Below are 26,611 nucleotides of genomic sequence, written 5' to 3'. Positions count from 1 at the left end.
ATATGAGCAGTGCTTTGAACGTGAGGGTGGCACATTTGGTAAAGCATTTACAAAACATTCTTATAAAAGACAGACCTCCAAGTTCAACCACCAGGGGGCGACAAGTACCTGTCTGCGGCCACCAACACTCTCTTTGGCAGATCCTATGTACATACAGTTTCCTTCCACTCAGTGTTTATATTCTTGGTAAGAGCCAGCACTTGCTTTGTGAGGACTTGAGGATTGTGCTATTGAAATCGTCTGAAATCATCTTGAACTAAAGTATAAGATCAACAAGGACGTTGTGGATAAAGATCTTTGTATGACAATTATTGATGAAGGCTCTCTTGCAATTTCAAGGCAATGAGTGAGAGAATTATCACATGGAAAAGGCGATATTCATTTTTGTGAATGTTTATCGACCTCAGCTAAAGGACACATTACAAAATTACTCTAACTCAGCACAGTAATGTGTAATCTATAAATGACCCACACTGTTTGGCTTTGTAAATCTCTTCTGAAAGTCCTCTGGTTGCTGGTGCGAAATGGAGTTGTTGCAAACTCCACTTGGCTCAGTGTGAGGTCAGATCAGCTCTGTTCCAGTCAGGTCTGGTCCTAAGGCTCATTTGTGTGTAGAAAGTCACTGGAGGGGTTTGATAAGGTAAAGCTTCTCTCCATGTTCGCTAGTGAAGATGGGAGCTTTCTTGTAGTGCTCCAACAATTCATCCATAGTATTAAAGCGGCGTTGACCGATACTGTAAACTTCATTCGACGACTGCACCTTGAAGTGCTTGTTCTTCCCAACTGCCTTGAGAGACACAGAGAAATCACTCGGCTAGAAAGAAAAAAAGAGAAAGAAATAGTAAATATCGCAAATACTATTTCCGGTTGACAACAAGTACTATTTTTAAATTGTTGACATCCTATTAGACCCACAGAGATGTTTTAGACCCAATTACGTCAAATTAATCTATAAATATGTCACACTAAATGTAACAAGAATGACTATTCACGGCCAGTTAACGCAGTTTTAAACTGTGGCCCCTTCCATAAGATCCAGATAAATAGCTAACTCACAGAAGACTCGCTGTCTCGCACGAGGAAGTCTCCCTCCACACCCCTCTCATTCAGAGCACTCTCCGCCTGGTGCCGTGTAACGTTGCCATAGTACCAGACCTTTCCCGCAAATGTTCCTGTGTGGGAAGGCTCCATGTGGCTGTTCTGCTGGGAGTAGGAGCCCGAAGCCATCGATAAAAGCCCATCGTTAAGTACAACCACATAGTTTTTTGGCACCAGGCCAACCTGCCCGCGAAAGTTCTTACATCTCCACCATTCTGGGTCGTTCTCCGGCTTCTCCAGCACCTCCATCGTTTCTCCTTTCTCAAAGTTTAGCTCCTCCTCTGAAACGGAGCTGAAAGGATAGAGTGTCTGAACCGTATGAAGCACCCTTGGGCCCTGACCGTTATTGAGGACCGGCAGTGAGGAGAAGACCGCAGGGAAGTCGGCCGAAGTCTCCTCGACCTCATCCTCCTTCACGTAGTTGGAAGGGAACCAGCCCACCTTGCCGTTAAAGCTGCCCTTCCACCAGCCGTCGCTGCACTTCTCCATCACTATCAGCCGTGCGCCCTTCACCAGACTGAGTTCATCTTCTCGCTCTCCGTTGTAGGTAAACTTCACCACTGCGGGGGTATTTAAGTCGTAAATTCGTTCGCCATCGCCACCGTTAGATGAGTACTCGTCTGTGCTGGGTGTGGGAGAGGCTTCCCGTGTGCTCGTCTTGCGTTTTGTTTTTCCCAGGCCTGAGGAAGATAGAGATCATAAAACATTACACACAATCATTTGATGCACATTTTTGAGGTTCATAACGCAAAGGAATCAAAACAAAAGATTACAGATATTATACTTTACAGATATTATATGGATGGTTTCATCTTAACAACCAAGCAAACCTAAACAACTAAACAAGAAACTAAACAAACGTTACTGCGCATGTGCACTTTTGTAACCCCAACTGAACTTCCGGTACACATTCAAAAACAATAGAGCGCCTGAAGATTATTTCTAATATCAATCAAAAGAAACCGAGAAGAATCATTACTTGGCTAAACTTGTCTCTCCAATATTTAGAATTTAGACTGCAATACCAAGCTCAACCATTAGATGTCAATGTACCATACGGTTCTTAATAAAATGGTCAGCTCTGGTCCTAGTTTCTGATTGGCTGAGCAAAGTTATAAAATACCCCGATTTATAACGGCTGACCGCATTACATAGCCTAAATATAATTTAAAATTATTTTATAAAAGCTTGAAATCTGCTTCGCAATTCTCTTAGCTGTTATAAAATATAATGTAACCTACTGCTTCTTGGGGCTTATTGCTTTATTAAATGCGACCAAACAACAGGACCCATTCAACAAATCGTTTATTTACAGTAATACAATTATTATACAGTAAAATAATAATACAAATTAATATTAACATAAATTAAATATAAATAGTTATATTATTAGACACTAGCCAAACACAAACCAGAAGTTAACTGGTGGTCAGCCGAGTGCGTCCGATATGCTAGGAGGCACTTTTACACATCTTCAGCGTGCGTCTTCACATCTGTATAGCATCTACAGATCAAAACATTCAAATAATGGTGGCGCTGGCTGGCAACCTTCTTCAAAATGTAATTTTTTGGATTCGTAAATATTTGGAATTTATGGAACATTTAACGTCAGGTTTAATTGGTGGTTTGAAATGTTGTTTTATTGTCACCATCCTAACTCATCAACCTACTATGGGCAGTTTAATTAAAATACAAAGCATGTAATTAAGTTCCTGACTCAAATGTGTACAGTATAAATATACACTTGCTTGCATGCACGTGCACATACACACACACACAATAGTACCCGGTAAGCAGTTTCCTTCCTGTGTGCATATGATCCATGTCTTTGTATGCACTTCTCTGCACCTGACTGCTCACACTTCATTTTGCCACTGCCTTTCTCACAACACACACACAATCAAAGCCCTCCACAACACCCATCTCAGTGCACACCTGCAGAGCACACCAGATGGTAATGACTTTCTTATGGGGGAATAAATCTAGTCGTTTTTGCAGGTTTTAGCAGAAATGTTGTTTTGTCCCAGAGACAATTTCACAGGTTGAACCATATTTCTTGTTCAATGTTAAATAAAAATACTTACAAATATTTTATTATAATTGAGCCATTTACAGGTTCTTTTGTCTCAACCCTTGGGTTGGAGATAGAATTATTCAATGCCCCAACATTAGATGAGCGGGACAGTGTTTAGGAAATCTGATTGGATTTTTTTTGCTGCTAGGGGCCAGAGGTGGACTTTACTTAAGTGTTTTTACTCTCATGTACTTTATCTGTATTTTTTACTTTGGTTATTTGTACTTTACTACATTATAAAGCAGGGGGTTTCAATCTGGGGTCTGAAAAGACAATTCTGAGAAACAAAAGAAAGCAATAGTTGTACAAATCAACTGAAAATTTAATAAATACACGTATTTCTTTCTTTAATGCTTAGACACATTAAAGATCTAGAACTTCCTTACTTTTACTCTAGTATTTCTATACTACTTTATTTTAAATAAATTAAAATAGAGTAAAAATACTGAAGTACTGTCCGCCTCTGCTTCTGTCGCTTCAGACATTTCACAAAAGGAAATTATATATATACAGCATTTATTTTATTTACCCCTTTTGTTTCTCAGAGTATTTCAAGAAAAATATTTTTTCTAGAAACAATCAGAGAGTAAAGAGAAAGTCAAGAGAGAAAAAAGATTTCCAGAGAGACAACGAAACTCTTATCGACAGAAACTTTTAAACCAGCAATGAAGATCTCACGTTTCATTAAGGCAGTAATGGGTTTTACATACTGTGGCATGAGAAAGTGCTGGACCAAAAAATAAAGAGTGGGAATTCACCAAAGAAAGCAGGCATTGAAATGTAAGGTCAATGTTTTCCATAGAAACAGTTTCTCAAGGCAGCAGGATGCAGCTCTCACAGCCGGACTTCTGTCAGTGCAACATTTCAGTGGTTTTACATATTCAAACAGTGAAACCAAAACTATCGAACACATATTTAGACAAGTTCATGCATTTGAAGTCAAATTAAATCTACCATTCTAGTTTCACAGGCAGACCAAACACAACGTCTTATCAAGCACTCCGGGTAACAAAAGCGAGCCTGCCCAACCGTTTATGGCTGGTTGGAAAAACTGAGTCATTCTCGTGTTGCCAAGATGCAAAATAGCATGGCGTGGCCCAGGCATTTCTGTCATTTCATTGGCTGCCGCATAGTCAAACTCAACACCCGAAAGGACAACATGTTTTGCCTATTTATGCTCCAGTCACCCAGACTTTTTAAATCAGCCGAATGAGTTGTCAAACACAATAACGCCATACTAGATTATTTTATTGGTTGCACATCTGACACTCACAGAACTGTTGTTATAATTGCAATGATTGATGGACGTTAATATGATTTTATTATCGTCAAAATCTTTACAAATGTATTGCCAAGTCATCAGGGAGTGTGTGTCATGTACCAGAGGTTAAAGGGTGTTTTAGAGAAATATAGGCAAGCTGTCAATCATGCGAGTCCCAGCAGAAGCACAGAACATGCCGCTCTTTCAACAGAGAAGAACATGTGTGGAAAAATGTACCTTCGCCTCAGGCTGTTTTCACAATATGTTGAAATTGAGATTTTAACTGTGATGGTACTAATAAATGTGCACTGTATTTCATGTGCAGGAAAACTGAGATTACACTACCCTACACTATACTGAAATGTTTTTCCTCACGTTTTTCCAAACCGTCTGTTGAACACAATATCCTATGAATTATCCTGCCATACCAATTTATTTCTATAGCTCTTTTATCCTCTTTTATATAGCGCATGCTGCAAAGCAGCTTTGCATTAAATACATATTAATATGATAAAGCAGTGACAAAAAAAGAAACCTAGAAACAATGAAATATATCAAATGGAATACATGGAATTATTGCAAATTTAATTCAGACCATTACATTCATACATTTAAAAATATACAGCTGCTCAAAAAGCTTTAGAAAGTCTGGCTGCTCTTTTTTAAATAATAAAATTGATGTTTAAATATCGATATATTCAAAAAGATATTTGAGAGCTAAAGGTGTATTGTTCATGATTTTCTTGTCATTTTTGGAGTTTGACACCACATTTACTGTACTGATGGGAGTTAGCTAAGCTAACCATGAGGGTGAGAAAAACATTTCTAGGTACAACGTGCGTGTGTGTCAGAGTAAATAAAGCATTCTGAAATAATCAATCATCACACAGACATACAGTTTAGGATCAATTGGCCAATAGGAGTCGATATGATTTTTTTATATTCTTGACCAGCAGGGGTCTGCATCTGCAAATGACCCAAATGCCAGACCCCGAACATCATTAAAACAGCCATTACTCCAATAGCTGGAGACAGAGAATTCAGTATCTCACTGGGTTAAGCACATAGAGGTCTTCAACCGCCACTCCCCCATTTCCTGTCGTTCTTGGAGATGGACTGAGTCCGGCGGAGCCTTCGGTGCCAGTAATTAAAAACCGCTTGTAATGCGTTTCATATGGAGAGCGAGGGAGGAGAGAAAAGGGAATGCTCTAGAGAGGTCAATGCTACAGGGGGCAGAGAGCTGCGGCCCACTTATCCTGACAGAGAAAGGATGGTGCAGTGTGTTTGTGTGGACAACTTGTAAATCGTCAGCTTGCTGTCAGCTGGAAAGGAGAATGGTTTGCATATATTCTTTCACCTTAGCATTCTACCTGCATTCGCATGAAAAGCCATGCATTCTACTTACGGTACGTGTTTACTGACATTTAGGTCTGGCATATTGAGGGTGTGTCTAGTTTGATCTGAATCATCAGTTTGATCTGAATCTTTTCAATTTTCAATTAAGTCACCGTATGACATCCTGTATATGGGTCAGTGACAAAACAGGATTGGCAAGATGATTCAATCAAAAATCCTTTAAAATCTGGTTTTAAAAGTATGTATCAGATATTTTAAAATGTACTTAGTGTATATACGTTGATTTTGTGTAATTACAAATAACATTTGCACCAAAAATAAAATTGAGACTGAAGGTACCATGGTGCCGAAAGAATGAAAACCGGCAAAGAATGAGAAATATTCAATATTTTATCCACGTGGATGGAACGTAAGCATACTTATAAAAATAAATTATTTATTTAAAAATTAAAAAAAGGCTTCCCTTTTACTACACATACATTTTCCTGCATATAATTATATTTTTGGACAAATACTGGTTACTCCAATTGAAACTAACCAGTTACACCACTTGACCACGTTGCTTCTACAGCCAAAGACCATTGTTTGTTGAATTCATTAACACTGAAAACCAAGCATGATGGTCAACAAGTTAAACTTAAGCGGTTTTATTTTCTCAATGTTGAAAAAACATCTGATAACAATAAATCCTCATGTCTCGTAGTGTAACTGCAGGAAAATGGTTAGTTCAGGGTTAGAATAAAAATTTGGTCATGAATTACTAATCCTCATGAATTACTTATCTGTAAAACCTTTGATCATATTCAGAAGTCAAATTAAAATAGGTTTGATGAGATCAGAGAGATTTCTGATTACCCACATAGACAGCAACGCAACATGAACTCAAAGCACATAATGTTAAGTAGAAAGACATCATTTAAATAGGCCTTGGGACTACAGTGGTTCAATCATCATTTTAAGAAGCGAAAATAATATATTTTTGTGCGCAATAAAAGAAAAACATCAACTTTATTCAACCATTTCCTGACTTCTCCCCCAGTCTACAATCCCCCACCAAGAGTGGACCGGGCGCATGTTTATATTGTATTAATCATAAAATATTTGAAATTGAATCATTTCTTTCAGCATTGAATTTATGTCGAAATGTAGACACCCACTCATACATAAAGTTCAATACATTGACCGGAACTGAGCAGAATATAAACTGCTTTGTCTGCTGAGAACAAACAGGAAGACATGAAAGAACATCCAATCTCATCTTCCATTGACTCCCATAATATTTATTTCCCATACTATGGCAGTAAATGGGGGACGAGATCTGACATTCCTTCAAATTTCATCCTGTGTGTTCAGCAAAACAAAGAAATTCATACATGTTTGGAACAATCTTAGGGTGAGTATATGATGACAGAATGTTAATTTTTGGGTGAAGTATCCCTCAAAATACCAGCCTAGCCACAAAGGAAACACAGCAAGGTTGTTGTAGTTAACTAACATTATTAAAACATTTCTGTTAATTGAAATCAAATAAAATTAGGGTCTAAATGAACATAATTAAAAAAAAAAACTGACTAAATCTAAAAAGCAAAATATAAAATTTCAACATAAAATAAAGAAAAATTCAAACGACAAAAGCACATGGCTACCAAATGGCTATACTTAACTTAAAATGAACATGAAAAATAAATGTAAAAATCAAGTCTAATGCAAATTAATCAAACTAAAATTATAATAAACTACAAAAAAATGGTAGAAATAGAAACTTATAATATCTCTGAAACATTCAAACTCATCCTGGAATCCAAATGAAAAAATAAAATATGTAACTGAATCTACAGCAGAATTGGCCAATATGGGTGAACTCTGGGTCGCCCCGAAACATCCTGCCACAAGGCAATGGCTAGAATTGATAAGCAAATTTTGAAGAACTTGATACCCGTCATACCTTTTTTCTCTCGTAAAACATTTTCCAAATGCAATACCACAATCCCCTGCCCAAGCCTTTCCCTCGACTCTCATACAGAATAAATTAAAATGCCCTCTCAGCACGGCTCTGCGCCAGCAAAACGTACCTTTAAACACAAATCAAATCAAGAGTCTGCTTCATTACAATGTATCCATGAAATATACGTAAGGACAGGAAGATTAAACAAGAAGCTGAGGAAAATTCATTCATGCTTTTAGCACGGCTCATTTCCTGCCATCTGCATATTATCAAAATGCCATTAGCTTGTAAGCGCAAGTGGTTAAACAGTAACTAAATCTCCACAACAATAACCAAGCAATAAAAATAAAACCACAGTGCTCAACGTTGCACCACAAGTGTTTTTTGTGACCTTGCAAAAAATGAGGTGCCGCTCCGACGTCAATATGATTTAGCAAAAAACAGCATTATTATATTGTACTGGCCAACCACAGGATAGTTGAGGCTGAAACCTCTGAACTCACACGCATTTATTATGCCTCGAGACACGCTTAATAGATCTGTTCACTTCTCTCCCGAGTGAGTAACTGGCCTGGAAACTAATTAGGTTTTACAACAAAAGCCTTTAAATGACTGTCTACCGCTGGCACCCTTTTAACGTTGAAGGTTCTTTAAATTGTACACATCTGAAGGTCCTTAAGGTACAGATCTCTAGAGGAAAGACTGAATTTATCTCATTCAATAGAGGTTTATTCTAAATACGCTGATATTTTGGAATATTATCAAGTCAAATTTAGATATCCGATTCATTTTGCAGACGCTTTCATAAAGTGGTGATCCACAGGAGTCGAACTCATGAAAACGCTGTTGCAAGCACAACACACTTCACCAGTTGCTCTGTTGATGCAAGTAATTCTTGCTTTTGAAAAAAAAGGTCAGTAGGTCTCTTACCAAGTGTATCTTTGATATTTTTCACCAGGGAGCCTTTCTTCAGACTGTTCTTGCGCTCGATGTAGTTGGAAGGAACGTAGCCCATCCTGTTGGATGCATTTCGTACCCGCCACCATGTTTTGGAGTCGTCCAGGAGCCACAGACGCTCATTTTTCCTGATGTCAAGTTCCTGGTCCTGTTGCGCTGTGTAGTCCCACTTGGCAATAACAATCGTCTCCTCTGACATCTTTCATGGAGTCTCTCTGCAATTTAAACCAAACAAGAAAAATGTAAAACCCTCCCAATTCAGACACAACACACTGATGCATACATTATCTCTAAATATGCATATTTTCAGCAGGTTGGCAGCTATCAAGCCAAAAGATTTTTAACAGACAAAGTAGCACTCTGGACTCCCGTGCACTCTGAGTGTTGCGCTAGCTATCAGTCAGCCAGCAGCTCTTCTCCAAACAGATGTTGTCTGGGAATCCCCAGACACCAAGTAACGGCCACAGGGCTGAGTGACAGGAAGGATCAAGAGCCCTGCAGTCAAGTTTGGAGGTAAGCTTGTTTCTGTACAAACGGCCCTGAACGGCTTTCGCTTTCTCACAGATACACACAACATTAAGTCTACGTTTAAACACACTCTGCACTAACAGCATCTTTGGCCCTCCACAGCTTTTAAAGCTATTCCCCTTTACACCATCCCATCTTAAATGCAGTGAATTATTCAACAGACACATTGAAGCAGAAAGAAAGGGAGAGGGACATTGAAAGAAAAGAGCGAGAATGATCCGAGCTTGTATCTGAATGACTATAAAGAAACTAAGGAATATGTCAAATCACTCATTTTAGAGACATGAGGCAAAACATGTCACACAACTTTACTTGCAATTGGTAATAAAAAAAGGAATTCCCTGAAATTATTACACCGTGCTTTAGGAAATTTGATTCTGATTGTGCCTAAGACTTGCACAGTAGAGCATATAAATCACTATTGACAGAAAATGGAAACAAGAGGTTGTAAATGTTGCCAAATAAAAGGCATCTATAGACCAACCTTTAAAAGATAAACACAAATCCTTCATACACATCACTTCTGTAGCTGGTTCTCAGCAAAATAACAAAGTGTGTAATTGAAATGACCATATTGAGCAACTTACATAATGAGCAATTTGATAAAATAAAAAGAGGCAATTGCTCAAATGGCATTGTGTATGAAAGAGGCTTTACTCGGCTGTGATGGTGCTGTGACAGGGTTGCTTCCTGCTTCAGGGACACTCAGCATGTTGCTGTCCAATCAATCTGACAGCTGCCACACACACACAAGCTGGCTGAGCGCCAGTTAGTAGGGAACACCGGGTAGTTCATGATACCATAAACAAACACTCGCCATTTCATTGCTTCATGCCCGCCTGCCCCTCGCATCGGTATCAGCAGGAATCTCATCCATAATGCAGATGCGAAATGACATTCAACTGTTATAGTGGCAGGTCGGCCGTATCTTCGCAAATCCCCACAAATCACCGCTCTAAGGGGGCAGATACAAAACAAGAGCTGACAAAAAGCAGTGAACAGGACGACAGGTAGAAACTGCACCTTTGGATGTTTGCGAGCAAACCAACACAGCAGCCCAAGACCCTTTACAGATCTCAATGTTCGACTTCATAATTTCTCAGTGGAGGGGAAACCTGTCGCCTTGAAGATAAAGCTGTCACATCTGTCAACAACACCAGGCGATGCGATTACAATTTTAAACAGGAAAGACTATTCTATAATAAACTGGCTTTTTTCTAGATGGTTCCATTCCTCGTGTGGTGTTGAAGGAGAATCCTGCTGTGAATACACACAGAAGAACAGGTTTGATCGAGAGAGTCAGCGTCTCATATAATTAATACATTCTAACACACGGGGTACAGCTGCCACCAGGTTTGTTCAGTGCTGGTAATTCAGTGTTATAACAATGATACTCAATCATGGTGCTAAGCTCAATCACATCCCATAAAATCATAATCCTGTTATGCAACTTCATTATGAATCCCAAATTCATCCCAAATAAAGTTGCCAACGTGGTTAAAACATCAATCTCCATTACCACTAAACATAGCACTAATGACCGGCGAGCACAATGTTATGATAGGAAGTCGAGCCGCCTAGTGCTTTATGACTGTCATGGTTCTGACACGTCTTGTCACGTTTTTCTAGTCTTGGTGCAGGATCATGACAGTACCACGTGTTTTGTGTGGAGAGAAACACATTATTTCGACATAATGTGCTTTCTCTCCGGTCATCTTGTTCTTGTTACCTTGTTAATTATCTTGTTATGGTTTCATGCCCCTCACCTGTTCCCTGCTTGATTTAGTTCCTTTTTGTGATTTAATGCCCTTGTATTTTTTTTGTGTTACTCTCCCATGTTCATGCCTTGCGAAACCGTTGTAAATTGTTCCTGTTCCTTGAGTGGTGTCATAGTCTAGTCCAGTCCAGTCCAGTCCAGTTAGTGTTAGTCTATGTCTATTGTCAGTTTAGTCAGTCTATGTTCCCGTTCAGCCTGTAATTATTATATTTGGATTCTGTACTTTCCCGGTCGTGACAATGACAATACAGATTGTTCAAAAACGCAGTTTTACTGTACAGAATCTGATTCATGCATGAATCCATATCCCAAGTCCTAATGCACAGAGAAGCAGGATCACAGGGATGTTGTATGGGAACTCATTTTTGATAATGTTGTCTACAGAACCTTGAACTGGCAGCTGGAAGGTCCCATCAGCTGAACAACTCCAGAGAGCACTTGAGTTAAAAAAGATCTGTCCCAGCATCACAGCTTTAAGAAACAAAGAAGTTCTTAGACAAAGAACTTTTGGCTCACTTGTGAACACCATCTCTACGCATTCTTTTATGGTAATCCTTTGAAATATAAGAAAGAAAGAAATACCTAACATGTTTCATTTTTCCCCATCCTCTACAAAACGTAAACATAAGATTATGGGCTGTGGATAAAAGCGTCTGCCAAATGCATAAATGTAAGATGTTGTCAATTTTCGCTTCTTTGCCGAAGGAGATAACGTATTTACGAAATGCGGTCTGTAGAGCAATTTGTCCGTTTATGAGAATTTTATTTAACGTGCATATGAAAAAGCAACACTCATCAAACATTGTCATTATAAATATACATTATTATCATGAAAAGGTTTGCAGAACAGCATTGGCATTTCCTGGAACTACTTGTGTGAATCGTTCCCGTTCTGTGTCTCATATTAGAAGTTTCTGCGCGAGAGTGCCTTTGGCTATCGGATGTGGTGCCATTTAACCGCAATAAATTGCAAAACTGAATCAAAATTACAAAATATATGTCGTCCCAGCCCTAGAAAAAACATGGCAAAATCCATATACGGGGACCTGCCGTGTGTGTAGACAGAAATAGCTCATTTTAAGGTAGTAAAAACATAATTCTTCATAATGTAATGTATTGAAAAGTAGAGTATTAGACATGTTCTCGGCGCACCTGTCTGCGTGTGTTAAATAGGTGTTCTGTGAGGCTTTTTTTCGGAGACGTATTCCACTGGCCAGTGCGTACACCTGTTCAGTTGCTTGCTAACAGTAATATCTAATCAACCGATCACATGGCAGTTACTCAGGGTATTTAGGCATAAAGACAAGATTTCCCAAATGACGCACTACACACTATGTACTATCAAATGTATACATTTTACGAGGGTAAATTGAGAATTGTATAAAATGGAACACCAAACAGGTTTTATCTAACATATGTGATTTCTTAGATGAGGGCAAGGCGTCAAGAATTTAACACACAAAGCGAGTCATGGAAAATCCATCGTACATCATGTAGGCTACTTATTATTAACTTGACACCACCAAACTGTAAGACAGGTGAGCTTTGCTCAAACAGCGCCTGACAGCCCATAAGTAAAACGACGTCCGCTGAGGGCACAAAGTATCCAGCATAGGCTCTTTTCACATGACGTCACGCTTCTTCCGTTCTGCCACAAAGCAGTGTGTGATATAGGGTTGCCAACTTTGTCACCATGAAACAAGGGACAAATCTTAGCCTGCATGCAGTAGCGGTGCGAGTAAGGCTTCTTTCTGTGAACATACAGTGTGTTTAAGCCATTTGTCAAAATGATATCTTAATAACATACCTTCTGTATACTGTAGTTTTGCAGAGGAATTAAACAGCAGAGACTAAGAACGATTTCCATTCTTATTCACTTAAACTATATATAGGTTGGAAGATAAAATTGACAAAATCATTTAAGTAAATAAAATAAATGCAAAAGAGAAAAAGAGAAAAAGAGGGGCATGTCTCTGCTCACCAAGTCCACTCTTTCCATGAATATTTTTGGCTGCTCTTGACCGATTCAAGCAGTTTGTACTTTTGTGTGCCAAGAATAAAGTCCTTACATGACAATTCACAGTTTACAGATATTAGAAGATCATTTTTTATCAGCTCTGTGCTGCATCGGTTTCTTGAGTCTGACCATTTATTGGTCATCAGAGAGAAACTCCTCTCTACAAAGGCATTTGAGCATGGCACAATGAGGACAAATGAGACAATCCTTTACATTTTGATCATGTTGGCTTTCCCCATATGTTTGGAAAACTGTCACCCACTTCTCACTGGTGCATTTTGTTGTATCCCGTGTGGCTTTCTTAATTTCCTCCCTGCTAGCACAAACTCTTTATAGAGTTGGTCCATACTCTCTGTTATGTTGAGGGCAACTACCACCTGCTCCAGGTCAGAAAAGGAAAGCTCCTCATGTAGGCCGATTTGTTTCAGTTTTGTCATCACATTTTCTGATGAGAAATCGAATCATTTGTCAATGTACGCAATGACAGAGTCATAGAACTTCAGAAAGTCCTCTTGCTGCTTTGATCTCTGTCCTGCTGACACTTTGTCCATCAGCTGCGTGGTCTGGCTGTATGGCTTTCCTGTAGCTCAGTAGTTAGAGCATGGCACTAGCAATGCCAAGGCTGTTGGTTCAATCCCAGGGGATTGTACATACTTGAAACAAACTGTATAGTACAATGCAATGTAAGTTGTTTGGATATAAGCATCTGCCAAATGCATAATGTAAATGTCCGGTATCCAAAAAAGCAGTCATCTTTCCACTGAAGCATCTTCTTTTTGAATTTACCCACCTCCAAACATCTGTGATGCAGAGCTTGGTTTCCGCCAGCTTTCTAACAAGTGCATCAAAAACACACCCCATGTTGTGGAAAAAGTACAGATAAATCTCAGCAGTTGCAGTTTTTTCTTTGTTCTCAAAAATTCTCCTCAGTGCCAAAGGACAGGCCAGCTCTGCAGGAGACGTTCAACAGCTGGATGAAGAGACCATCGCTGGGAACATGACGCAGAATTTTACGCCACTCAACAAAGGCACATACTGAGAAGTGACTGTAGGTCTTTAAAACCAGTCACTCAATATCCAATGACAGCTGATCGCAGGCATGCTTGCAAGTGTTATGAGCTATATGAGCCGGCCAATTAGCTTTCAAAATGCAACTGTTTGCACTGCGCAATAACGGAGTGATGTTTTCCGAAGTTTACATTGGCATTATCTGCCGCATAGGCTGTGATGCGGTTAATTTCTAGTTCATACTTTATCAGACAATTCGTGAGAGCTACCATTTGGAGATTCATCGCTATGTTCATAAAAGTCAAGTAACTTAGACTGCACTCCATCAGACACAGAAAGATATCGAACGCACACTGACATTTTTTTTCTATTTCCCTTGTTTGATGCATCGGTGGCAACCGAGAAAAAAACAGGCTCACCTTCACTTGGGAATAGATCATTCAGGATAGCCCTCACAATCATTGGTCCTAAAACCATGCATCTTCTCCATAACATTTGCACCTTAGCTAGTTTTGCCTTTTTGTGCATTTTTGTTGAAGCATGTTGAGACTGAAAATTGCCTGCGACAAAGTACAGAAGGCTTTCGTTGAATCACCGCTGATGGGCTTAACCCACTTCTTGTTTACTTCCCATTGTTTAGTATAACTGCGCAGTCTTTTCGTTTTTGCAGGTATATTCATATTTGCAGTTTAATCCATATTTCCACTTCCACATGGAACGCGTCACACTGCCCTCATTTTCTTGTCTGGCAACCCTAGTGTGCTTTCTTCCGGCAGCGCTACTTCTCTGTGAGAGTTGTCACGTTATCTCTTAGTGATGGTGCGGCGGTTATATATCTAAACTTGACAATGGCTTTAAATTCTTCATTTAGCAGTACCTGTTTTTTTTAAGGTATTAGGGATAATGGTGGTGGTAGAAGTTATCATTCTGTTAATTTGCTCATTTGCAAGTCTCTAATGAAGATTAAGAAAATATATGGATGAAGCTAAACTGCACAACTCTCTGCTCTTGTATGTGAGTTGCTGGGAAAACCTTGACCCTGAGGAGAAGAAGGGACCAAGAGAAAAAAACAGAGGAAGGGGGATGGGAATGGGGCCATATGGGCCAGCTGTGACACAGAGGAATACAGTGATGTGACCTTGCAGTGACAGTTCACAATAAAGATAAAATGACGTCATTATTACTCAAACCAGTATGACTTACTTCCTGTTATGGGCTAAATATACGTGGGCTATTTTACAGAATTTGTGCAAACTACACAATACATAAACTGTGTATGTGGCCAAGCAAACAGTTTAACAAATAAGACATGCTACACAACACAGTGTCTAATATGTACTCCAGTTCCAAAACATCAGGCAACATTTTTAAGACAATTTTATGTCTTTCAGGTCAAATAATATGACCACATCCCGTGTGTATACTTCTTGATATTTATACTTCTGTATACTTCTTGAAGAAGGCCATCCAAGAATTCACAGGAACAAGCTCAAGAAATTGTATTTCAATTTATTGCATTTGATTTATTGTTCATTGATTGAACTGTGCTTAAAATGTTTTGGTTTTATAACTTAGTGTATATCATTCAACTGCATTTTGCTATTTAAACACTTAGATGTAGGTCTCAAATTCATAGCACTTTTTGCATTTCAGCTTAGACCTTAAATGCAGCTTTAACAGATCGCAGGAACCACTGGTGTGCACTATATTAGTCCTTCTCAGCCTTTCTTTGTCTTTCTCATTTCTATCTCTCTATATCCTTTCCATCATCTCAAAAATCCCACGGTCTTAAATGCACAAGGGATTTAAGCCCTAGTTTAATACTTCTGCGCTCCCCGATCTATTGGTTCAAACCGGTGATCCCAAATGGTCCAGCTGCAGTCTTGGCTCCAACTGAGAACAAATGCCTGCTTTCCCATCCTGATTTGAAATGCAGGTGCAGATAGCCCAGCTCATCCCCACGGCACTCTTGCGCCAACAGGAAACAAAAGCTGCAATGGGAAGCTGACAAATTTGATTGACACCACAGTACCATGCAGAACGCCCCGAGTGGAAAAGCACAAAGCGCTCTAAATCTGTCACGATCTAATCAAAAGCACCAGACGGGGAATTTTTTTTTAATTCAACTATGACACGACTCTGTACTTGGCACTGGGGAAACAAACAGCTGTTATTGGGCAAAAAGGATATTAGTGAATATGGGTTTATTGTAAACTTCTAATAATAAAAAAAGCATTCATTGGCAACATTAAGCAAATATTTTATTAACATTTGTTGATGGTAATCGTATTAAAATTGTATATTTTTTAGGCGTGCTCAATGCTCAATAAACGGTTGGGTTGATTCAATGCAGTTGATATACATTAGGACTTCCTTTAAAGCCTATTGAGCCAACTATGTCAGTATAAAAGTAGTCAACTGTCATTTTTTATTTATTTATCAGTGCATGCTTGACACAGAACACCAAAAAAAGAGAACTACTGTAGTACCAAACATGTATGAAATGCAGTTGCTATACAGATGAAGCACTGCAAATTAAAAAAGGCCCATACTGGGAAAGTGACACAATATCATCGGCAAAAATAGACAGTTTCACTGATAACCTCTCAGTACCTCGAAAGCACCAAGACAAGTAAAAGAGTTTATACATTTTAAGATTGGTTAATTTAGTTGGCTGTTGTGGGCTGAAAATTTGAAAAGGATAAAAAGATTTATTTGATTTGTAACATTTCTGTTTGGTTGAATAAAAATAATGTTTTATGTAACTCAATAATTGTAATTTTCATAATTTTTTTATGTTATAATATGTAAAGTGTTTGGTTAGGCCACTTAAAGGTACGGTAGGCCTACACTTGCGTGTTTATACAAAATAAGGACGGTACCACCTCCGACCTCATTTTGGCCCAGAAAAACCCGGCGACAGACTTCTTCCTTTAACTGTAGGGTCAAAATGAGTATTCGCAACAACAAAAACAAGTCTTGACACGTTGAAAGCTCCACAAACAATCCTATGTGTATGACGAGTGGAATAACTGGTTTGTCGAATACTATAAAGGGAAATATGAAAGCTGCTGTTCTATGAACACTGAAACTAATTGAACAGATGATGTCATTTATTTATTATGTTTGTGTCTTCTAGAAAGAATCATTGTTTTGTTGTTATCAATCACCTGTGCTGGAGAGCACTGGTATTTTACAAAGTTGATGACACCCTCACTACGCTTCACAAACTAACAACATGCAACCTGTTAACAAAAGGGTTTACTTGCTTTGGTAAGCAAGAGAGAAGTTATCTTAAGATATAAATCTGTTTTGTATTGTTTCCTCTGAGACCATTAAACACAGGCATAGTTTGGAGATGTTGTTGATCGTGTTCGTTGATGGTGTTAGATAAACAGGATGTTTAACGAACAACGTCTATGACAAAAGGAGAGAAAAATAGAATGGCACACCCGCCTAAAGTGAAAGGACAGAAGAAGCCTTTCTATCTTTCCATTCAAGGTACTTGACTCCATACAGATGCAAAGAATAATCCTGAGGGTCTGCCAGAGGACCACTGCAATGCTCAGCTTTCCATAGCAGCATCTCTGTTTGAAACCTAAGATTGTAAGCTGCTGTATTTTATGTGACACATTATATGAAACTAAATCGCCTACTTTATAGTATAGTATCGCATGCTAGTAGGCAAAAATCTGTCATATATGATATGCTTGAAACAAAGTATGCAAAAATAGTGAGTGAGAACTACCCGGATGCTCTACTGGTTTTGCTGAGATTTGTGAGTGTGCATTGAATGGACACACTATTCTATCCATTCCCAAGATCCCAAGGGAACAGACCAGCCGCCAAAGTCAAAAAAAGACAAATTAAAAGTAGCATAAAACTGTAAGATGAAACGTTTTTGCTTTGTCGCAAGGCAGGTGAACATGATGACAGCAGTCTCAACAGAAGTGATGTGTTCAGTTATTGCTCACAGCTGACGGCTCATACTATTAGTCATTTTCATAAATCCCCCAAACAGATTCTGAAGGAGTGGATGCAACCAAAAACCCTGATGTGCCAATGGACTGACCGCATGATTATAAAGTAAGCGACCAAAAAAAATAAGCTGGTCAAATGTTCTTCATGCAAAATGCAATATCTTACTTGTCATCTTAGTCCACTCGCAGTACATGCACTTCACAGATGACCCTTTAGAGCAGACATTTGCGGGGTTTCTGTAACTAGTCATTGCAGTCCTAAGTTTCCAAATAAATGCAACATCCAAAATAGTGTATAACAAGCACAAGTCCATCCCTCCAGTGTTTGCTGACCCAACAACTCATGCTTCTACATGCACAAGTTTATGTGAAAAACTTTATACATCAATGTTAAAAAAAAGACACTGTGACTTGACACATGGTATAAACTAATTCTGAAGCAAGGTTTGAGAAAAAGTTTGAGAATACTTTCCCCACTCTGACAAAAAAGTTGGTCATAGAGGAGAAGGGCAGGGCAGACGTCTTAATGTATCTACATCTTCTATTAACAAAATTACAAGCTTTTATTTTTAGCTTCTTCATGGATCCCAAACACACAATTTTAGCATGCTTCTGATGTGCATCACCTCTGATGACAAAATGCGGTTCGCAGGCTTCCTCCTACTTTTCTGCTTCCTGTATGATCAGAAAAGAGGTTTCATTATTAAGTAAGATAATAACAGAACAATTGAGAAGTCATGCCGCAGCTCTGAGAACTGAGAGATGTTGCAGCTCAATACAGGTTAAGCATGCCTGAGGTGACTATGTCAAATGTAGCATAGATGAGTTCATGTCTGGCAAACCGTAAAGCATGAGTCATGCAACTATAAGGGTGACCGCACAAATAGAAGACAAAATATATTATCTGCGAAACGACAGCTAATTCGGATCTAATGAATTCTTAATGTGAATTAATGAAGACATCAGCTGCCTAAAAATAAGCCATAGAGAGGAACAGCAGGATGATTCAGTAGCAGTTCAAGATTGTTCTCTGCTTATTCTGGTCTGAGACAAATGGGTAAAAATAGACTAAAAGCCTGCCTGAAGGGGGAAATAAAAAAACAAGATTATTCAGCAGTAGTCTAGAAACTTTCACCAAACTTCTGAAACTGTTCCTAGTTACGGTGATCGGAACACCATCCATACAATAATATTACTGTATGTTCTCACAGTTGTGAGATGAACTGCATCACAGTGCTGTGGTATTCCACATACAAAGCCAAGGATTAGAGAATTTATATTAAAATACTGTAGTATTAGAAATAACCTCATTCCTCTAGTTGAAGCTCTTTGTACGGTGCTTGTATTTGCTAAAATGAAATGAAACAAAATTCTGTGTTTAGTCATTATTTGTTTAATTTTACTTAGTGTCTTAAATAATTTAATAGACATTTTTTTGTTTGTTTGGCCTAATGTTGCTTAAATCATCGTATAGCTCTGGGAAGTCAAAAACTGTTAAAACTATCTTTTCCTCCATCGTTTCAACGTTCGTCTACAAGATTTGTCAAGCCGTGCCCTTGGAAGCGGCGGGTTTTTAGTTACCGCCTCCAATCCACCAATGAAACCGCCCGCGTTTTGCCGCTTACCGCATGTCATCCACTCACAAAAATAAGTAAAAAGGGTTGAAATATTACAAAGCATCTTAATGGAACATGATCTTTACTGAATATCCTAATGATTTTTGGCATAAAAGAAAGTGTCGGTCAAAATTATCGATTTATGTATTTTTGGCTTTTACTAAAAATGTGTCCATGCTAGGTAAGACTGATTTTTTGTTATCCAGGGTCACAAATGGTTGCAACATAAACCCGTTCTTTTAACCTTACAGTGAAGCACACACTTTTTTGTTATTATGATTTTTGCTGGCGATTTCGGAAATGTCTGTATTCTTCTATTCAAGTAGCAATAGGAGGACGGTGGTCTTGCTATGACTAAAATCAGTGGCGCAAAAAGTGGGTATGCGCTATATGCGGCGCATAGGGGCGCCGCACCACGGGGGGCGCCAACGCGATGGTTTAATAAATGTGAAATAATAAAAGTTATATACATTTTTCTAAAATTTATATAAGTTATTGTATATATAAAAAGTTATATACATTTAAGAGGACTAACAGGCTAGGCGGCACCGGTGCCCTCATAAGATTCCATCATATAATTTATTTAGACATAGAAGGGTAATATCGCGAGTGGGCGGGGCGCCGTGAGTTACGTTAAGTACGCAGTAACGTTGGTGAGTTGTCGTTGAAATTTGAATTTGAAAAAGATGGATAAACCAAAAAAGCTGTCGGGGGCTAAAAATAGAAAAAGAAAGATGGAAAAAGGAGACGGCCTGTCAAGGGATGCGACAGCAGCTAAATACGTGGAGGGTGAAAGGCAACAGGTAGGATTCAAAATGTGACGTCTATTCTTGCAAATACAAAATTCATGTTAACAGACTAACGTTAGCTAGCGAGCTTGCTGAGCAACCGACCGTCGGATTCATGAATAGATTTGCTACCAAACTTGGAGGCTTGCACATATAAATATTGACTGGCAAGTGTTTGCTAACTTAATGCAAAATAATGTTGCTGCTGATATCTACATTTATATTTTGGTTAAACCCTATTGTACCAATGCCATGCATGACATATCTCAATTTTATTAAAGTAAAATAAGAACTGGTAAATATAAGGTAGCATGCACAATAAATGACTAGAAGCTGGAAAACATTCCTTATGCAATAAGGCTGGTTTATCATGGATTTTATTTTACCACTAGCTTCATGTTAGCTCAGCTGTGCTGTCAGACATACATGCTGCTTTACATCTGCTGGGTGACATGGAAGCTGTTATTAGGGCCACATTTCTCCTTCTTTAAAGATCTGTGCTATATGTGTATGTATGTATATATATATATATATCAGCACAGACCTTTAAACAGAGAGAGATGTGACCCTGTAATTATTTTTCTATATGTATGTGTGTGTGTCATATTTGTACTTTTTAAAATCCCAAATGTTAATGTAATTTCAACAGCAGCACAACCTTACTGCATAATAGTTGTCTTATCTGATGCCATCCCTAGGCTGATTGAAAAATTGAATTTAGGCTGCTATATTTAACAGCAAAGTTAGGTAGGTCTAACATTAGGTGGAAGTGTAGAGGGAGCTTGATACCAACTTCATACTTGATACCAACAGATTAATTTCTTAATATTATTAATATGGAAAAGGTAGGGGTGTAATGGTTCACAAAATTCAGGGTTCGGTTCGATACGTTACACTTGTGTCACGTTTCGGTACGAATCGGTACGTGTTAGATACGGCAAAAAGAAAGAAATGGCAGAGAAATTTCTATGAATACATTTTTATATATTTGTGTCCATATACCATATAATTATGGTGGGCTTACAGTAGCTGTCTGATATACTTTTAAAATAAACCTTTATTATTTCAAGCCCATACATGATGATGTCCGGCACACTTTTTTATTTAGGGGGGGGCGCAAAAACTGTTTCTGCATACCCCCCTAACACTGAGTAGTTGCGCCCCTGACTAAAATAACTGCCTGGAGGCGTTGCAAACATGACCGCCAAGTAGCACAAGACTTTGGCGAGATAAATCAAATACTTGCGAGAAACCGGGGGGTATACACGTATAATAAACAGAAAACAATAGGAAAATAACATTTCCATAGAGAAATTACGACCAAGCTTTGAAACACTGAAATATGAGTGAATAAATGGCCTTAACAACTGCTGCAACACAGCCAGGAAACAAATTATTTCACAGATAAATTACAAGCGCACACTCTTCACATCACCTGCAAATATTTGCCACCACAGTATTACTATTAAGTATTAACACTTATGTCCTTTTATCACTGATACAAATATCTGTTAAAGCAAAATGAAAAAAAAATCAGATATAATCGAATATTTTTATAAAACTGCAATCTTTTTCACAGTTAAGACCCTCTAGCATCGCGCCTTTAAACTGTCAGACATCATCAAGTATGAGAAACTGACACGCTCTTGGCCGATTTCACAGAAAGTAGTTACTTAATTAAGTCATTTAAAGAACCAGCAGCCTGCTATCACTTCCCATCCGAGAGGGAGCAGAAAAAGAAGGATGGAGAACCAGCAAAGAAGACAAGCTGTAATTTAGTTTGACAGGCTGTTTTACGGTCAAGCAGAACCTCTTTTTTCACCCCTCTCCTTTACTCTGCCCTCCCCATATCTGTCAGATAGTCCTGATTCTCGAGACAAAACGTGATTGGTTGCTTTACCTGTCAGTCATATGGCCTCTTGGGCGGGCCTTGGCCAAAGAAAGCAGCTTCAGTATGAAGGTCTTGCTACGTGAGACTGTATGTTATGTACCGATTAGAGAAGAGACAAAGTTAGTCGCACTTTACATTAAAAGATTGACATGCTAAAGATCAAAGCAAGTATGTAACATGTGTGCATCATTTAAGAAAGTTATGATACGGTTTATGTAATATGTATTTTTTAAAGATATTTCGCATTCATTACTGTCTCAAGCAAAGACAGTGCAACTCTGTTCTTCAAAGCGGCATGCCATGAGCCAAAAGTGTGTGAGTGTGAGCCCTGTCAGAGCGTTTCATTGGTTGACTGTACTGAATACGCCCTACTGAATGAGTCTTTGAGTCAAATGAGATTGAATGAACTGGTATATGCGTTCATGGTCTAATATTCTCTTTGAAACAATGCATATCCATACATTTTTGTATGGAAAATTTAATTACACCAACTATATAGTAATAGATTTTAGTAGACTTAATATCATGTTGATTTCGTCAACTAAAACTAGTCAAAAACTCTAATGATGGGGATGACTAAAATATGACAAAGGAAATAAAACTTTGCTGTCAAAATTAACACTGGCTGTGTCGTGTCGCACCGCATCAAGGGTGCACAAAATGTAAAATTCGAATGCGTTTTATCGTGTTGTATCGCACCGCGCCCGCATCCGATGTAGACACGGTGTGACACAAACCTGCGCACATCCAGTTCTAAATACATCTACATTTAAAAATGAATAAACTCCTTGCAACACGAAACGAATCATAGACTATTGTTTTTGTAAAAAGATATACCAAACTATTTTTAAACAACTAGTAAACAAACCTTACCCCAAAAACCTATTCCTTAACCACATTTTTTCAAAGTGCATAAGATTACAAGCACACATCTAAAATGCTTCATTGTCATAAATTAAAAGCATTGGAATGTAACGTTAAAATGCTATAGCATTATGTGACCCACAGCTAAACATGCACATATATTTTATTATTTGCTTTGTTGTGTAATGAACATTGATCTTTTTTCAATATAATCTACAATACAACAACACTGTGAATTAGCTGCACAAAATGTCTCAGTACTTGCATTCATGTTCTTAAAATACATGTAACTACAGGTGTAAATAAACACTTTTAATGCAACAGGATTACAGCTCAATGAAATGCTTTTAAGTTTTTCACAAATTGCGCAACTGCGGCAGAGCTTGTGCTTGACTTAGCCTGTTCGGCTCGAGGCAAGAGAAGTTTCATGTCTCCACGATCCACAGGCTTGAACAGAGGAGATCATTGTGTTACGTGGTCCATGATCTGTGCTGAAACATCTGGGTCTGTTATGTGCTTCACCATTTAACTGAGATATCACATTTGTCCTCATTTGATACTTTCAAGGCCTTGTGGGTTGATCACTGCTTATTCTTTTAGCTTGCCACAATGGCCAAAACAAGTATTTTGTTAATGAACGGACCAAACTACAACTCTAGTTTAGTTAAAGAGGAATCTTCAAATTGGTGAGGAAAAACCCAATGTCCGGAGGAGGTGTTGTAGAAACGTCCGCAGAGTGGGATGACTTTCCTTATAGAGACTTTGGTTGATGTAACGTTTAAACATGGTTTTGAAGATTGTTAAAAGCCACAGTGTTTAAGCTATTAAGCAAGTTTCCCTACAAATGGCTTTATAGCAGCCTCTCAGTATAATCAACTGGTAAAGGAACAGGTCAGGTATTAGTATAACATAAAAAAAAATGTCACAGTCCGAGCCATAACATAATTTGCTGTGTCAGGCACAGTGGAATGAAGGAGGCTAGGTAAACAAAGTTCACTGTCACAATACTTCTCATGTTCCCAAACATGCCTTTACACGGTGTTATGAAAGAATGTCAGCCATTGTGTAATCTGCCATGCCAAACACATTTATATATACACTGTACTACACCTAGTATTAAAAAATGAGCAATAACAAAAAATCGGATGAAGTGCAACTATCATCCCTCTCTTGTATCTATTGTGTGGCCTTTCTATTCCAATCCCTCAAAACGGTTTTCGGAAAGGTCTTTTCTGCCATTACTGCTCAGTAGGAGCCAGGGTTTTAATCCCTGTCAATGAGACAAGGAGCCAAAACTTTTGTAATTTATCCGCCTCCCGTGTAACTTTTAACAGAGCCTATTTATAAAAACGCTTCATACTTTTTCCTGGCACTAATGACAAGCGGTGCACTGATGAAATATTGAGATGCTTCATTTTCCCAGACTGTTAATAAAATATGCATCATCCACGCTGAGCGGCTAACTGTTTCTTTCCTGCGCTGCATGGGGGAGAATATGAGACTGTAATGAGGACAGAACGTATAGTTTACAGCTATTCTTCACATGCAATTCGCAATGCAATGTTTTAATAACAGAGAAGTCAGCATGTGGCAGAAAACTCCTAAGAAATATGGAGAAGATGTTGGAAAATGCTCACTTAAAGAATATCAGCTTGATAAGCTTTGCGAAACAGAAATCTATACTACATCGTTTCTTTTCTGGCATCATGTGCAGTTGTATCCCACGTCACACATTGTGTCAGAAGCATCATAAGTGTTTGTTCAATATTCATTAGCATCATCTGTGATCAATTGGAAAGGCCTAGAAATGCTATTTCACGTTCAGCAATTAAACTTTGAACAGGGAAGAGGTTCCCGGGTTCGGATTTAGGAGGAGGATGTTATGTCTGCCAGTCTTGATCCCAACAGAGAGATGAAGCAGAAGCAGTAACAAGAGCATCATGAAACAGTGAGAGCATAATTATTTTCACACACCCCCTTTACCAAAAAGCCCACTGACAATGTGAATCTCTCTCTGTTAAACTGGCCGAACAAACACAGTTCAGTATTTATATTGGAATAGGAATGAGATCCAGCAGTCGTAAGAGAACTTCCCATTGAAAGAGATTCTGCCAAAATCCGCAACTAATTCAACTTGCCATCGAGTGAAAAGTGAGGGATTGTAGAACATGCTGTTACTCTAATACATGAGATATGAGAAATTAAATAAAACTTCATCTGTGAAGGAGGTTAGTATCTGGAACGGCTGACAGTGTGACAATGAAAATCTTTGACATATTTGACAGGCTACACCTACATCGGATTATGTGACTACTCGATACTGTATGACTGATTATTTACTACAAAAACAACAGAGCGCAATGGGACCAGTGTACTATGTTTCATCCACTCAAATAAGACCAATACATGACACTCGATTCAATTTTGTTTATGCACACTGCCTAGAAAGCTACAGACAGAGTCTGCCTTTCACAAAAAGATCAAGGGACAAGAGAGAATGGAGTAAAATGTAAAAAGTGACAACATTACAAAACAAATATTTAGAACATAAAAATATTTGATTCACAGTATCATCAACCAAACCATTAAAAAGACCGCTGACTGCGGTACAATAACAACAGCGTCGCGATATTTCTCATTGTGTTCTACTTGTTTATGGCATTAATAAAATAAACAACAGCGTTGCGATCTCATCGCTCGCGGATATTCCGAGTGAAGGTTCGAGGACTCGATTCTTATTGACCTCGCTGCTATTGTACTGTCGTGGGTACACAAAAGCTTCATTCAGGTATTTATCAGCAGTAGTAAGAAAATAAATAATCACCGCGTGTGACTTTAAAAGTCTTCTGTGGTTTATACGCGATTTCAATGAATCTTTCGCTTTTCGGCTAGACTTTTTCTAGGGAAATCAGCGAAACAGCGAAACACCGAATACGCCTCCCGTGAAGCACTCACGGACCAACTTTAAGCGCTCGTCGTTTTTACCTTTGCAGGTTAACTCTTGGCGGATCGGGGAGAGAAGGGATGCTGACGGAGACGGCCTCTATACCGACGAGCTCCGGTGTGAATGCCTGCAGACCGAGGCGACGAAAATTCCCGTTTGTCTTGCTTTTAGTTGTCCTCCGATCCTCTGTCGCAGGCCCTGTAGGAACTCCGCCGCAGCGCGCTCCCGCTGTCTCTCCTGCTCTACCCAGCGCTTGATGACGTCAACGCTGCCCGGGCGAGCTCGATTCGTGATTTACACGCGACCGACGATACATGATTTTTTCATTTAGCAACGCGCTTCTATGTACCAATAAAAAATAAACAACGTCGTCGATCGATACAGATAAAGTGGGCCTCATTTCAAAAACCTAGAAGTACAAGATAAAGCTCAGAGATGCGTTTCATTTTAGATGTGCTTACAGTCTTATAATTTAGAAATGGCTGTAAATATGCCAAAGCAAGTGGT

General features: G+C 38.7%; 1 protein-coding gene across 1 annotated transcript; it reads right to left on the bottom strand.

Annotated features, from left to right (window-relative positions):
• On the bottom strand, window positions 1–26,611 carry nck2b (NCK adaptor protein 2b). Its single transcript, XM_079460656.1, has 4 exons — window positions 26,146–26,611; window positions 8,665–8,906; window positions 1,057–1,778; window positions 1–814 (listed from the first exon to the last, which is right to left on the bottom strand). The coding sequence occupies exons 2-4, from the start codon at window positions 8,888–8,890 to the stop codon at window positions 620–622; spliced, it is 1,143 nt and encodes a 380-aa protein (XP_079316782.1). The 5' UTR covers window positions 8,891–8,906; window positions 26,146–26,611; the 3' UTR covers window positions 1–619.

This window comes from Barbatula barbatula (genome assembly GCF_947034865.1).
Source record: "Barbatula barbatula genome assembly, chromosome: 7".
NCBI classification, from domain to species: Eukaryota; Metazoa; Chordata; class Actinopteri; order Cypriniformes; family Nemacheilidae; genus Barbatula; species Barbatula barbatula.
This window is presented reverse-complemented; position numbering and strand designations above follow the sequence as displayed.

What these genes read in the sequence shown, in the direction of transcription:
- nck2b (XM_079460656.1), bottom strand. Translation starts at nt 8,890, where the DNA reads ATGTCAGAGGAGACGATTGTTATTGCCAAGTGGGACTACACAGCGCAA. An exon ending in AAATATCAAAGATACACTTG is followed by an intron (nt 1,779 to 8,664) that starts GTAAGAGACCTA and finishes TATCTTCCTCAG; the next exon opens with GCCTGGGAAAAACAAAACGC. An exon ending in TGCGAGACAGCGAGTCTTCT is followed by an intron (nt 815 to 1,056) that starts GTGAGTTAGCTA and finishes TTTTCTTTCTAG; the next exon opens with CCGAGTGATTTCTCTGTGTC.